The sequence below is a fragment of the Miscanthus floridulus genome, chromosome 4, assembly GCF_019320115.1.
Source record: "Miscanthus floridulus cultivar M001 chromosome 4, ASM1932011v1, whole genome shotgun sequence".
Classification (NCBI taxonomy): domain Eukaryota; kingdom Viridiplantae; phylum Streptophyta; class Magnoliopsida; order Poales; family Poaceae; genus Miscanthus; species Miscanthus floridulus.
Window position 1 is genome coordinate 6233501 of NC_089583.1, and position 14681 is coordinate 6248181.

The 14681-nt window shown below is 47.3% G+C and overlaps 1 protein-coding gene across 1 annotated transcript; it reads right to left on the bottom strand.

Moving 5' to 3' along the window:
- Positions 1-309: 309 nt before the first annotated feature.
- Positions 310-4295, bottom strand: LOC136549353 (leucine-rich repeat receptor-like serine/threonine-protein kinase BAM1). The gene is made up of 2 exons (XM_066540600.1): positions 1580-4295; positions 310-1190 (listed from the first exon to the last, which is right to left on the bottom strand). The coding sequence occupies exons 1-2, from the start codon at positions 4182-4184 to the stop codon at positions 703-705; spliced, it is 3093 nt and encodes a 1030-aa protein (XP_066396697.1). The 5' UTR covers positions 4185-4295; the 3' UTR covers positions 310-702.
- Positions 4296-14681: the final 10386 nt, after the last annotated feature.

The following is a 14681-nucleotide window of genomic DNA, read 5'->3' on the forward strand; positions in this document are numbered from 1 at the left end:
TGCTTGCTTATTGTTCCCCTGCTGGCAGCTGGTCTCCTGCTGCTGACCTACCAATCCTCATCTGCAGCCGGCCACCGCTCCACCAACCATGGGCTGTCACTCCTTGCAATATGTTGCACGCATTCGCCCCATGATTACGATGATAATCTTCATTAAATGCGAGATTATATGTTGTAAGCTCGCCCTATGATGATGATAATCAACAGTTATTCAGGTGAACCATCCTGTTCCTGTACAGTGGGAAGCAAGGAAAGGTGTGCATTAACTAACAACACCTTTCCTTCTTGCCTGGCTAGAATGGAAAGAGGCTTGAAGGCGAAGTGCAATGCAGTACACAACATGTGAATGCTGAGGTTCTCACCTTAACATTAACACAAGTACAGAAGAACTTGATTGCTCCAGAATCCTAGGCTTTAGGCTCCCCTGTTCTTCAATTCTAACAGCAAAATGGAGATCAGGACACAACAGTGTCCTAAGAGGCTATGATGCATACCACACCAGAAATTCCGGGGCCTAGATTTCACACACCCTACAGCCTACCTAAATGCAGATGGATAAACGAAAGATATCTGAATCTCACACCACCCTAATTAAGTGCAGACACCTAAAGCACCAAGCCCTAAGCTAGAAATATCCAAACATCCGAATTTCACCAAGGGAAGGAAACATAGGGATGATAGAAACCAAGCTTTGACACAGCTCTCACATGCTGATGAGATCAGTAGTCGGCGAAGACTGGGAGCTCGGTTGCTGCTGCTGCTCTTTGGTGGCTTCATCATGCGGCGCTTCAACAGATCCATCAGCTACTGGAGGATCAGACGGCGCGGCGGAACCATCATCACCAACGCTGGGAGGTTCGTCTCCTTGCCTTGCAGCTGGCTTCGGAAGCTCGCTGAGCATCTGCACCACCTCCCGCATCGTAGGCCTCTGCACGCTCTGCTCCTCGACGCAGAGGAGCGCGACATAGAAGACGTGCATCACCTCGTGCACTGGCACGGTTGACAGCCTGGGGTCCATGATCTTGATCACCTGCTCCTTGTTTGCGTCCGTCATCGTCTTGACCCACTGGACAATGTCGACGCCGTCCCCAAACTCACCTACTGGCTTCTTTCCGGTGACCAGCTCAAGAAGCACGACACCAAAGCTGTAGACATCGCTCTTCTCATCGACCTTGAGGGTATATGCATACTCTGTAAATCCACAAGATAGCAGTCCGATAAAGGATTAGTTGATTTCAGGAATTCCCTACCCTGTTCCGTTATCTAAAAATAACTATTTCTGACATATCAGAACAAGGAAATAAACTTTAGCTATATAGCAAGTAAGTAACCAGATCCAAAAAGGAATTCTATGTTTCATTAGCTAAACTGATGAACAAACTAAAAGGGGACAAGGACAAGTAGTAACAGCTAGCAACACATTTTTTTTACCACTACATGACATGAGATAAACAAGCATAAGCTTTTCGCAATAGTATTCAAAATTAATCTGTAGAGAACAATAAAGACTTAAAATAGACAATTGTGAATATGGTGTCAATAATTCTGAAAAAAATACAAACTGTAATAAGGATAATTACCTGGAGCAATATAGCCATAGGAACCAGCAATGGCAGACATACACTGTGATGCGCCAGAGTCCAGCAAGAACTTGGCCAGCCCGAAATCAGCAACGTGTGCCTCAAAATCCGAATCAAGCAGAATGTTGTTTGATTTAACATCACGATGCAGGATCGGTGGTGAACAATCATGGTGGAGGTAGCTGAGCCCCTTGGCAGCCTCAACAGCGATCTTGTATCGAGTGTCCCAGTGGAGATGGCCACCTTTCTTGCCATGGAGTAGCTCCCCCAGGCTACCATTGGGCATAAACTCGTACACCAGGAGATTCGTCTCATTGTTCGAACAGAAGCCAAGCAATCTCACAATGTAGCGGTGTCGGATCCTCCCAAGAGTCTGAATCTCAGCAGAGAACCCATGGTCATGCGATGAGCCACGGCTCATCGACGAAAGCCGCTTCACTGCAACATGCTCACCATCTGGCATTGTCCCCTTGTACACAATCCCAGCTCCACCTTTGCCGATGATGTTCTCCTCCTTCAGACTATCTAGCACATCGTCGCAGGTGAATTCAAGGCGTTGGAACGCAGTGAGTTTCCACGCACGCGCCTCGCTGGCCTTCTTCAGTGACCGGGCCTTCAAGATTGCCATGGCAGCAAACGCAATGGAGCAGACAAGCAAGCCGAGGACGATGAGCAACTTGAAGGTATTGGACATGCCACCATGGGTGTGTGCTCCATGGCCCGTGCGGGCACCACCAGAATGGCATGGTCCAAGGTACGGCCCACACAGCCCCGGGTTGCCGACGAAGGAAGTCGCATTGAAGTAGCTGAACTGCCCAGTTGCCGGCACGAGGCCAGACAGGTTGTTGTATGAGAAGTCAACGGCCGTGAGGCTCTGCATTGCAGCAATGGTTGCCGGTATCTCTCCATCAAGGTGGTTCCGGGACAGGTTCAGGTAGTTGAGAATTCGCATGCCGGAGATGGCCGGCGGTATCTCCCCGGACAGGTTGTTCCAGCTGAGGTCCAGGTAGGTGAGCAACCGGCATTTCCCAATCTCCGGCGGCACACCGCCGTCAAGCACATTGCCGCTCAGGTCAGCCTTAGACAACTGCTGCAGCCGGCCAATCTCCGGCGGTACTGCACCGGTGAATGCATTCTGGTCAAGAAGCAATTTTTGCAAACCTGAGAAATTCCCAATGGACGCCGGTAGCGCGCCGGTGAGTTGGTTATTGGAGAGAGTGATGGCCCCCAGATTCGGCGCGCCGGTGCCGGTCACCGCCGGGAAGCCGCCGGACACGAGGTTGTCCTGCAGCTCAACCTGCGTCAGATTCGGCAGCTCAAAGAGACCTTCCGGGATGGAGCCGTTGAGGTAGTTCTCGCCGAGGCGGATGCGGGAGAGTGCCTCGCATTTCCCCAGCGATTCCGGGATTGAGCCGAAGAGGAAGTTGCCGAGCGCGATGAGCGTCTCCAGCTTGCCCCCGGCGCAGAGCTCCGGCGGGAGGGTGCCGGTGAGCCTGTTGGACGAGAGGTCCACCAGCTGGAGCCGTCCGTTGCGGCCGAGACGGCGCGGGATGCCGCCGGTGAAGTTGTTCTCCCAGAGCTGTAGCACCTCGAGGCTGGGCAGGTCGCCGACGAGCTCGGGGATGCTGCCCCTGAGCTTGTTGCGGAAGAGGTTGAGCAAAGTGAGGTTCTTGAGCGCGGCGAAGGTCGATGGAATCTCGCCGGTGAGCGCGTTGTTGGACAGGTCCAGCGAGCTGAGGCTCCTGAGCCGCCCCAGCTCCGGCGGGATGGCGCCGGCGAGCCCGTTCACCTGAAGGAAGAGCGTGTCGAGGTTGGCGAGATTCCCGAGCTCCGGCGGAATCTCGCCGGAGAGCCCGCAGTTGGCGGCGTCGAGGCGGACGAGATCCGTCATGTTGCCGAGCTCCGGCGGAATCCCGCCAGAGTAGCTGTTGTAGTAGCCAATGTAGAGCTCCCTGAGGCTGGTGAGGCAGCCGAGCTCCGGAGGGATCTTCCCCGACAGCTCGTTCCCGGAGACGGCGAGGTACTGCAGCCTCCGCCACCGGCCGTACTCGGGCGGGATCTCGCCGGAGAAGAAGTTGCCGCCGAGGTGGAGGTGGCGGAGCATCGGCAACGCGACGACCTCGAGCGGGAGCGGGCCGGTGAGGTTGTTGTTGTAGAGGTCGAGCACCCGGAGCGCGCGCAGGCGCGCGAGCGGCGGCGGGAAGGTGCCGTTGAGCACGTTGTTGGAGAGGTTGAGGTGGGTGAGGGACTGCAGCCTGGACAGCGGCGCCGGGATGGGGCCGGACAGCGCGTTCGCGGCGAGGTCGAGGCGCGCGAGGTGCGCGAGGCCGGACAGCGCGGCGGGGACCGGGCCCGAGAGGTTCCGGCCGGAGAGGTCCAGCCCGATGACCGCGGCGCGCGCGTTGCACGTCACGCCGGACCACGCGCAGGGGGCGGTGGCGTTCGTCCAGGACGCGAGCGCGCCGGCCTGGTCCGACAGCGCCGCCTTCGCCGCCAGCAGGGCGTCCGCGTCCGCGCCGGCCGTGGCCGCGCCACCGGCAGCCCCCGCCACCGCGGCTGCGGTGGCGAGGAGGACGAGGAGGTGGAGGTGGAGGCGCATTGGCATTGGGTTCGTTTCGAGGCTCCGTCTCCGCCGGGAGAGTGGAGACAAGGGAGTGAGGCCGCGCGGCCCGCGAGAAAAGGAGAGAGTGGCTCGGCTGGTCGTTCTTGGATGAAACAGCACACTGCACACGCTGACACGCCTACTCAGTAGGCCGCTAGTGCGGCTATAAAAAAACATGTGATTCTTTATTGGATTTTCTGGAGGGAAAGAAGTGTTATTTTGAGAAACTTGTCTTTTCTTTCTTTTTTAACAGCAAAAAAATTGTTCTTTTGAGTAGGAGTGCTTGTCTTTTGTTTGGTGATTTGGTTGGGTTTTGTATGGCTTTCTTTACTTTTTTCGGATGGGACAGGTTTGTATTGTTAGTTGATTTGGATTTTGTTAATGAAAAGTTTATTCATGGGTTGATACGTGTTTACGCTTATGCTGAAATTTAGCTTACGTCGATGCTTATGCTAAAATATTATGAGAGAAAAATAGTGTTCCATGGTTAAATAGTAACTTAAGCGAACAGGATAGGATCCGGGATGCCATAATGTGTTCCAACAATGTTGTTGTTTGTTAGCAAGTTTCCGAAGGATGAAACAAAAGTTTGTTAATAGCTTCAAGAGATTAAGAGATGGTTAAAAGGCTTGTAGAGTGGGCTTTATTACTGCATCCAATTAACTTTGCTTGTTTCCTTCTTGATTTCGTTGTCCCAACCTTAAGTCTAATAAGAGCAGTGTCAAAATACAAGTCTAATAAGAGCAAGGGCTATTAACGTAGTCCGTTGCTGGCCGTATAAAACAGAGATAAGCTATCAATCTATTCATTATTCATACGGTAGTAGCTCACATGTTCTCGTGTACAAGCTGGTTGTACTTCTAGTCGGCTTCTCTTCCTCTTTTCCTTTTACTATATACTCTAACTAAAGGCAGTACTATGTTTTTGCACATATTCTATGTTATCACCACGATATTTCTAGCCACTACTTGGTTAACAAGTAGAATAAGGCAGTCACGAGAATAACACAACAAAATCTTTATTATTCTCGTTGTGGTCCATGGCACCGATTTTCTCCACTGCAAGTATAGCACCACCGCAACTCGGGTGACGACACGCATCTAAACAGCCTCTTGAGCTGAACAAGAGGGGCTCACTCCGTTCTGTAATAAGTTCTAGCCTTCTAGCATCTATTCACCATTCTCTTGTTTCAAAGCATTTTCTCTTTCTCCAATGTACTCCGTATGTATCTTTGTCTCTCTCATTCTAGATACCAATGCATCGCACTTTTTATCTCCTCTTTAATTATCCAGGTATAACGACAAATAATATGGGATAGAGGGGAGTAGTTGGCATGACCTATCTTCGCCAATTTAGGGCTCCTTTGGCACGGTTTCACGAGCAGCTTCTCGAGCGGCTTTTGATGAAGCCGTGCCAAACGGACAAAACCAAAACGGCTCACGAGCGAAAGCTGGTGAAAGCCCCTAAAATCCCGCTCTCTACACTTCTCCACCAGGGAGAAGCCAAAAATAGCGGCTCATACTGGCTTCTCCTCGTCCCAACAACTCATTTTCCATCGTTGTCCCGGGAGGATGAGCAGTGGACGACGTCGATGCGGGGCCGCAGCTGCCGCCGACGGCGCGACGCGGCGGCGGCCATGGGGACAGGCGCGGTCACGGCAGCTGGCGGCGCCGCGGCGCGCAGGCGCGGTTGGGGCAGCAGACTCCCTGCTCCGCCCTGCCGCCGGCTCCTACGCCGCCCCGCCGGCTCCGCGGCCAGCCTCCTGCTCCGCCCGAGAGAGAGAGAGAGAGAGAGGGGGGGAGCGGATGATTAGATAGGAGAGGAGCGGCCGATCGGGATAAGGATAGGAGCGGCCGGACAAGGAGAGGGGAGCGAAAAAGAAAAGAAGGGGATAAGAAAAGAAAAAGAAAAGAGAAATAAAGAGAAAAAGAAAAGAGAGAAAAAAATATAAGGGTATTTTGGATATTTGACATCTTCTTTACACTAAGAGAAGCCGTTTTGCCAAATGTTTTCGTACAAAATAAGCCAGAGCCAGAAAAAACTGATTTTCCATATGAGCCAGAGCCAGAGCTGTTTTTTCACGAGCCTGTGCCAAACGGGGCTTTTAATTCAGAGTGCCAGCTCTCGAACATCTAATATGGGTTAACGGTTGATGAGATGACATTGCGAAACATTGGACACGTTGGTAGGGATCTACAACATGTTCGTTTCGTCGTAAACGATCGTGGATTATTTACTGCTGACTGGTTTGGCTAGTTTGGTGTGAAAGAAAAATATTGTTCTAGCTTATAATCCATGATTGTATACGATCGTATAAGCCCAGGCGAACAGGCTGCTAGATTCTCTGAGAAAAGTTTTGAATTCAGATTCCCTTCATAAACATTCCACAGAATCACTTCGTGGAACTGTTTGGCTAGCTCGTTAGATTCTTGAAACTAGTAGAATTAGAATCAAGAGAAATCGGGTTCTAAGTGTTACTAGTAAAAAACAAAAAATTGGTTCCAAGTAAATGTCCAATGATTTTATTAAAAATCTGAAATATTTTTCGCTGCCAAACACACGTGGCCCTGTTCGGGTGGTATTAAATCGGTTTTCTGCTGATTTGTATGGCTGGTTTGTTGTAAGAGAAAAATATTGTTCTACGGTTGATTTGTACAGATTAAAAGCCGTCTAAATAGCACAAGCCAACAGAGCCTTAAGTTTTTTTATCAAGCCTCTCGGCAGTCTATTATGATTGGTTTTCAATATGTAGGGCCCGTTTGATAGAGCTCCGACTCCAGTTAAAACAACTTTAGTTGTGGCTTCACCAGTGGAGCAGATTTACTTGGGGAGCTAAAGCTGTTTTTGAACCGTTTGGCAAATTAGCTTCTCTTAGTAGTTAGAAAGAGTAAAATCTCTTTTTTGCCTATATTTTTTTCTTTTTCTCTTTTCCTTTATTTTATTTTCCTATCCCTCTTCTTCTTCTTATTTTCTCCTTCCTTGGCCCCGTTCGTTTGGAGAAATTTTAGAGAAATCTGGAGAAATTTGGATGAATATGTAGGAATTTCAGAGAGAAAAATACTATTCTGGATGAAAAAAGAAGCGGATCAAACCGGGTCTAAGAGCACGCGAATGGGCCCATGTCTCTTGTTTCTCTCTCCTCCTCCCAACCACTTAAACGCATCGTTTTTTTTCTTATCCTCTAGTTTCCCATCGCTGCTAGCTCCGCCAGCGTGCACGCTCTCGAGCTCCTCGTCGGCGCGCATGCATGCACTCCGCCTCGCCCGTTGCGCTCGTGCTCGTAGCTCCCGCGGTCCGCGCGGCCTCGCCAGAGCACAGGCACTCCACCTCGCCTGTCGCGCTCCACTCCACCTCGCCTGTCGCGTCTGCGCTTCAAGTCTCTCCCTCGACCACCCGCACTGGGGCAAAAGAGTCTGGGCCCGCACTTTGTCAGAGAGAGCCGGTGGAAGCTCCATTTTCTGGCTTCAACCGACGGCACTGGCGTGTGAGAGCGCAAAAACCGGGGATTCTTCGTCGGAGCCGTTCCCTTTCTATGCTTTTGGTTACCGGAGCAGCAAAACAGCTCGAGGTGCCCTGGCCCTGCACACGGATGATTGCTCGGGAAGACGGATGGTAGAGTAGGGTGGCAGTCGGTCCACAAGGCTTTGGTTATTCTGCTTCCAAGGCTTTGGTCCCCGTCCGATAGCAAGTGATGCAATAATAGGCCTTTTTTTTTGTTACAATCAGCATTTTTTTTTTTTTTTTTGCTATAGCTCGGCTAGCTGATCTACAGTGCTTGTTGGCCGAGCAAATGTCTAACCAAGGCTGTTTTAATACGGAGACTAAAGTTTAAGAGATATCTTATTAGATATCAAATGGGGTGTCGTATGTGGTGTTCAGATACTAATAAAAAAATAAATTACAGAATCCGTTAGTAATCCGCAAGATGAATTTACTAAGACTAATTAATCTGTAATTAGCACATATTTACTGTAGCACCACATTGTCAAATCATGGACTAATTAGACTTAAAAAAATTCGTCTCGCAAATTAATCTTAATCTGTGTATTTAGTTTCGTAATTAGTCTATATTTAATACTCCATACATATATTCAAACATCTGATGGGACAGCTACTAAAGTTTAGGAGGTGGAACCAGACACCCCCTAAGTTAAGAAATAGTACTACATGGGTTAATTATGGGTGGATACATAATACTATTTTATATTTTTTCTATCCATTCGATTCATGCATAGAAATGATGCAATCTTTCTGCCGGCTAAAATATACTTCTGTGTTTCCATTTCTAATTACACTTTTTTCATTTACTTTGAAAATGCAAAAGTAAACCAACCACTCAAACATGTACACATGTCTACACAACTCGCGCACATCATTTTAGAATTTTAGACAATTCCTATGATAATAACTTTCTATTTCTTGACCTGGAGGCAAGTTACAAACCAAACAAATAAAAGTACTATAGGGTACAGTTGAGGCCTGCAACTTCAAAGTGAAATATGTTCTACAGTAGAATTGGTGAGGTGAGGTTGATTTTGACCGAGTGTAGCAGTTACAAACACCTCTAACTAACGTTGATGAACAAATAATCAAAGGTAAAACTGTGGAATGCAGTAAACAAAATAAAGAGTTTTGTATGGATAACCAAGACTCTTTTTTTATCGACACCTTATAATTTTTTTATGAGAATTAATGGCGGGAGGGACGGAAAATCTCTACTTGATATATCAAGGACAGAGGCAGAGCTAGTTAGGAACAAAGGACTTGGCCGTGTAGGATTAAGGACATTTTAAGGTTGAGAAGGTTAATAATGGGTAGTAAGATCTTTGCTCTTAGTATTTGCTAATATGTCCTAAACTTGCTACAAATTTATTTATTCATGGATAGAGGAAGTACTATTAACTATAAAAACATGTTATATGATTAATCGAATATCATAAATGTTAATACCATTTTGTATAAATTTGATCAAATCCAAAATTACTTTACTTATCAAAAACAAGAGTTGCATTTACCTTAAGACGGACGAGTAATCCTCCTCTGCTTGGTTGTACTAGGGATGAAAACGAATCGGATACGGACGGATATCACCGATATTACATTTGTCTTCATATTTCTGTCTGGATTCGGATTCGAATACGGATAGTGTCAACTATGTCGGATAAGATACGATTGGATATCGACATCATAAATATGCGATTTGAGTATTCGGATACGGATACGGTATCGGATGTTGGATATCTGGACTCGGATACGGATAGATCTCAACCTCTCTAAACGGATTCGGTTTCGAATACGGTCGGAAAATATCCGTACCGTTTTCATCCCACAAGTCAAAAAGTACTCCCTCCATACTAAAAAAAATCAACGTCCTGTTCACTTGAACTTATCAGCCATATCTTTTCAGCAGAATGATAGTGTTTTTCTCTCACAACAAATCCATCAGTATCAACATCAGCCGTTTTTTTTCATCCAACCAAGCGAAGCCAAGTCGTTTTAGGGGGGTGGACTTGTTTTGACATATCAAGTCGTTTTAATTGGCTGCACTGTATTTTGGACGAGATTACCCCCGTCGTTTCTTATCCTGTCGCCTAGTCCCGAGGTAACATTTAATCGCGCCTCCTCGCCGAGCCATCCGCGCGGCAGCGCATGCAGCTATCCGCGCCAAGCCGCCAACACGAGCACCAATGAAAAGGAAAATCGATGCGAGCCAAGGAAAAAAATTTGTGTTACCAGGCAAAAATTAATGCATCACGCAAAAATTCCGAACCAAGCCCCTTTTGCTTCGGGTCTCACCGCACTAGCCAGCCCAACTGTAAGGCCCGTTTGGTTCACGGGATTTTCACGGGAAAATCAAAGGAAATAAAAACGGAGGAAAGGATCGGTGGTAGAGCGTTTGGAACGGAGCAAATAGCAAACTCTTTCCTTAGGAATACTGTAGTTGGCAAGCCTTTTCACGGGGAAAAAACAATCCAATCTGATCCATGGTTTTGGTTTCCTTCGCGAAGCCTGAGGCAGCGTGTGTAAGGACGAGGGAAAAAAGAGCAGTTAAGAGTAATTAGTATTCATATTTGTCTAACATGTTACAATTCCTATGTTTATAAATTCCTGTATTCCAAACAACCTAAATTTTCTGTTCCTGTGTTTTGAAATCCTGTAGTTTTTCACTTTTCATCATACATTATTCCTGCGTTTTTTCCTATTCCCGCATTTTGGATTCCTTCGCTCCAAATAGACCCTAAACATTTGTTGACTGGGTGACACCCGCTACCCTATTTAATTAGAGGAAACAGAAAAGAATACCTTTCAATTAATTACTTCTTGGTATGCTAAATCATGTCTCAAAAGACTTGATTTTTTAGTACGTTGAGAGTAATTAACAAGTCAAAAAGTAACACGCACGAAGAGGAGGCACAGTCCAACCTTTTTTCCAGGTCATGCTCTTTACCGGGAAAACATAAAGAAAACTCAAAAGAGGGGAACCTTGTGTCAGAAGCATGATTGTATCCAAATCCAAATCATTCTTGCTGCTGAATCCTCTATTTTTCCCCAGATTTTACCGCTAGCCTAGTAAGCAGTTGCTCATATGCAGGAGTACCGTTTCCCGTCGCACGTAAAAAAAATAAACGATGTTGTACCCCCACTGTATACCGATTCCCGGCGCGAAGCAGATGACAGGTGGGTCCTGGCTCTTGGGGGGCCACCTGCCACTGAGCATGGTGGCTCCAACGTGAGAGGCCACACAGGCCCTGTCCCCGGCGCACGGCACGCTTGGCAGGTGCCGGTAAGTGCATCTCCGAGAGTTATCTAAATCCTCTTTTAATTCTTAATTTTTAGAAAGATTAGAAAAAAAACATTCTCCAACAACTTTTAATATTTTTTTCTAAAATTTACGTACTTGAAAAAAAATCTTCTCCTATTTCGCGTAACTTTACGCGGACGCGACCTCGCGTGGATACGGTGAACCACGTCGTCGCCGCCCTGCGTGGAGCCGAGGGACGACAGGCAAATGCAGCACGTCGACGGCTGGCCCCCGTGGAAGTGGTCCTCGGACCACGAGTGGCAGGAGCTCAGGCATCGCGATCTCCTCCACGCGGCGCGCTTCTCCCTGGCCGCCTTGGTCCAGTACAGCGTCGCCTCACGCTGCAGCCTGGGGAGAGCGTAGATGAGCGTGGCGAGAGCAATGGAGCTCGCGGTGACGAGCCAGCCCAGAAAGTGGAGCCCGGAAGGGTCAAGCAGACGTGCCATGCTCACGAGCAAGGATCCCACCAGGTCCATGGCAACTTGTTCGCCAGGCTTGTCGCGTAGAGAAGCAGAGCCTGCAGCAGCAGTAGCAAGAACAATGGAACCGTGGGTTGCCAGTGATGCAAGCTAGCTGGGGTGGCCCGGTGGCTGCGGCTGCGGCTGGGAGTTGGCGGCGGTAGCAGCGAGGTTGCGGCGTGAGCAGTGACGAATCCAGAAAAAAATTTAGGAGGGACTGAACAAAAGAATAAAGATTTTTTTATCTTCTCTTAAGCTTAGCCCCTTCTACCTAATACATGTATGCATAAAATTTTAAGACAGGGCTTAGAGAAACTCCACGTGCTCAGTGTGGGTAGGGGGGGCTGAAGCCCCCTGGGGGGGCTGAAGCCCCCCTAGCCCCACCGCTGGATCCGTCCATGGGCGTGAGTGAGAAAGGGTTTGGCGCACCCCTTGCAATTCCGCGATAAAAAAAGTCAGGAAAAAATTAATGTGGGACTCAAATTTAATTTGTTGAAAGTTATTTATTGAAAACTGTTGGAGATGTTTTTTTCTCCCGATACTTTTTAGAAGTTTGAAAACTATGGGGGTGTTTAGATCCCTTCCAGTTTGGAAAATGGACACTGTAGCACTTTCGTTTGTATTTGACAAAAATTATCCAATTATGGACTATTTAGGCTTAAAAGATTCGTCTCGTCAATTACGGGCAAACTGTGCAATTAGTTGTTCTTTTTACCTATATTTATTGCTCCATACATGTGCCGCAAGATTCGATGTGATGAGGAATCTTGAAAAAATTTGGATTTTGGGTGGGATCTAAACACCCCCTATATATTTTTACGAGAAAAAAATAAGAAGCTCTTGAAGATGCTCTGAGCATGCAAGCGGGCGCCCACCACGCCGCCGCATCAACTGCATGCGGAAATCGACTATCCTGCAGGCGCCCGTACACCTGCGTTGCTTGCATTTCCCTGCCAGGCTTTTGCAGGAGAAGAGGATGCCAGCCACAGCGCACTTTGTACAGCGACGAGTTCTTGCCCCTGCTGCCGGTTCCTCGTTTCCGTCGTTGGTGATGAAGAGAAATATCGACTCATCGTTCGAGATGTCGAATTTTTTACAATTTAATTCTTTTTTTTTTTGAAAATTTCTCATAAATAGAGCTATGACGGAAAGAATTCAGGAAATAAACCCTTAGCTCGGCGTCATTTATGCTAGCGCTGAGCTCGGCGCCACCGTCTCTGGCGCCGAGCTCCTGGGCACGATCGGTGCCCTGCCAGGGGGCTCGGCGCCGAGCTCGGCGCCGTAGTGAGTGGCGTCGAGGTTCCTGCATTTAACACCAGCCCAACCTTCTTGCCCGAGCGTTCTTCCTCTTCTTTCTCTTCCCTCTCGGGTTTTTCTCTCCCCACTTCACCCTACCTCACGAATCGACATATTGGACCTTGAAAACCTTGATTTGATCCGTAGATCTTCGAGAGCAAGGTATCCTCGCTCACCTCCTTGTTTTTTTCGCATCGATTCGGTATATATTAGTCAGATTTTTGAACCTAAGAATCGTCATCACTTAGGGTTTCATTGTATCCCTCAATATATGTATTATACAATCGTAGGTTGATTCCAATGCGTGAAAAAAGCTAGCAAACCTAGGCGTATGTAGTTATGTTATGGGTTCAATGTTGTGGATCAAATGAGAAACCCTAGGTTTAGAATATAATGTTAACTGATTTTGGTTCTTAGAACGAAATTGGTTGTATTGTAGTTATGGTTCTCATTTATATTTATTTGTGATGTTTTGATTTATGTTTATTAAATTACATATGTTTTGTTAGATGCAAGAAATGTTTCGGGAGGAGTTTTAGCGAAAACAGGGTCGTTCTCGAGAATTATACCCCGACGCGTCTAGCAAAGATGCCCCCGTCCCTCCTGACCTTCCTGTCCCTAACTGTGACTGTGGTTTCCCAGTCCATGTTTTTCAATCGAAACATCCGGACACAGCCGCGCGTTGCTTCTACACATATAGTCGGTTTAATGTAAGAAATTGTTTGCACTATCCTTTTTCTTTATTTGTTTAAGTATGGTACTAATATTTTGTTGGAATCTCGTTGTGTAGGACCATGAGAGGTGCTTTTTCTTTCAGTGGATCGATGGTGCAGACAAGTTTGATCCTAGGTACCTCTTTTTCGACGATTGATTTAGAGGGAGACATCCACGTGAGCACTTCAAGCGGTGGGTTCCACCCCCCTAACCCTCCGGCAATGACGGCTAAGGAGAAGCACCTAGCCGCAGTTAGATGACTCGAGAAACCTCCTCTGTGCGATTGCGGAGATCGAGCTGTGATAAACCCTGAGAATACGTTGGAGTTTGTGTGTCCAAACAAGCATGAAGTAAGTGCAAAGTGCATGTGTTAAAATCTTGAGCTATATGTGTTCATGTACTAATGTCTCATTATTTAGGTGTTTTCAATGGCGAAGTGTCGTTTCAAGGAGTGGTTGTATGGTCCTAAGAACCAATGACCGGAAGAACCACGGAGGGTAACGAAAAAGAAGAAAGAAAGGGTAATCTACAAAGCACCTCCTGTCATGTGCGAATATGGTGTAAAATCCAACTATGGCCTAGTCCCTTCGGAGCTCAAAATAGGCCATTATTGCGGCCATATGATTGAGTATGATGGGGTTCATTATTTTTTTGATGAACATGAAATCGTATTTTATTTGTTTTGCTAAGACATATATGATATAATATTTCTTTTGAACAGAGCACTAGGAAATACAGTTGGGAATGTTATGATGGTTAAACTAAGTTCTTGGATGAACTGAAGAAGAGGCAACTAATTGCATGGAAGAGGGGATATGGACCTAACTACGTCAACATATTCGTTAAACATCACAAAGAAAAGATGCGTGAGTTTGCTAGACAGCACAGTATTTGTAACCCGATCGATGTTGGGCTTAATAAATGGGGATTGGAGAGGCGGATGACGTTAGAGGAGGAGAGGGCAAGGAATAAGGCAAGGGAGGAGACAAGAGTACATATGCAGGTCTTGAACGAGCATGTTACTACATTATGTGCCAGTGAGAGCTTGAAAACCTTTTTTCGTTGCTTAGTTTTAAATGTAATATAATCGCGTTGCTAACTGATTGCATTTTATATATGAAGGGATTGGTTGCAGCGGAGAACATGCCACAGAGGTGGCTCGTGCAAGGTATGAGGAGAAGAAGTTAGATGGCCATAGATCACAAGCTGGTCGCACCGTTCAATCACCGA

Excerpts from the sequence above, each read along its gene's own strand:
- LOC136549353 (XM_066540600.1), bottom strand. The coding sequence starts at position 4,184 with ATGCCAATGCGCCTCCACCTCCACCTCCTCGTCCTCCTCGCCACCGCA. Across the intron at positions 1,191-1,579 it reads CTATGGCTATATTGCTCCAG|AGTATGCATATACCCTCAAG; the intron begins GTAATTATCCTT and ends GTGGATTTACAG.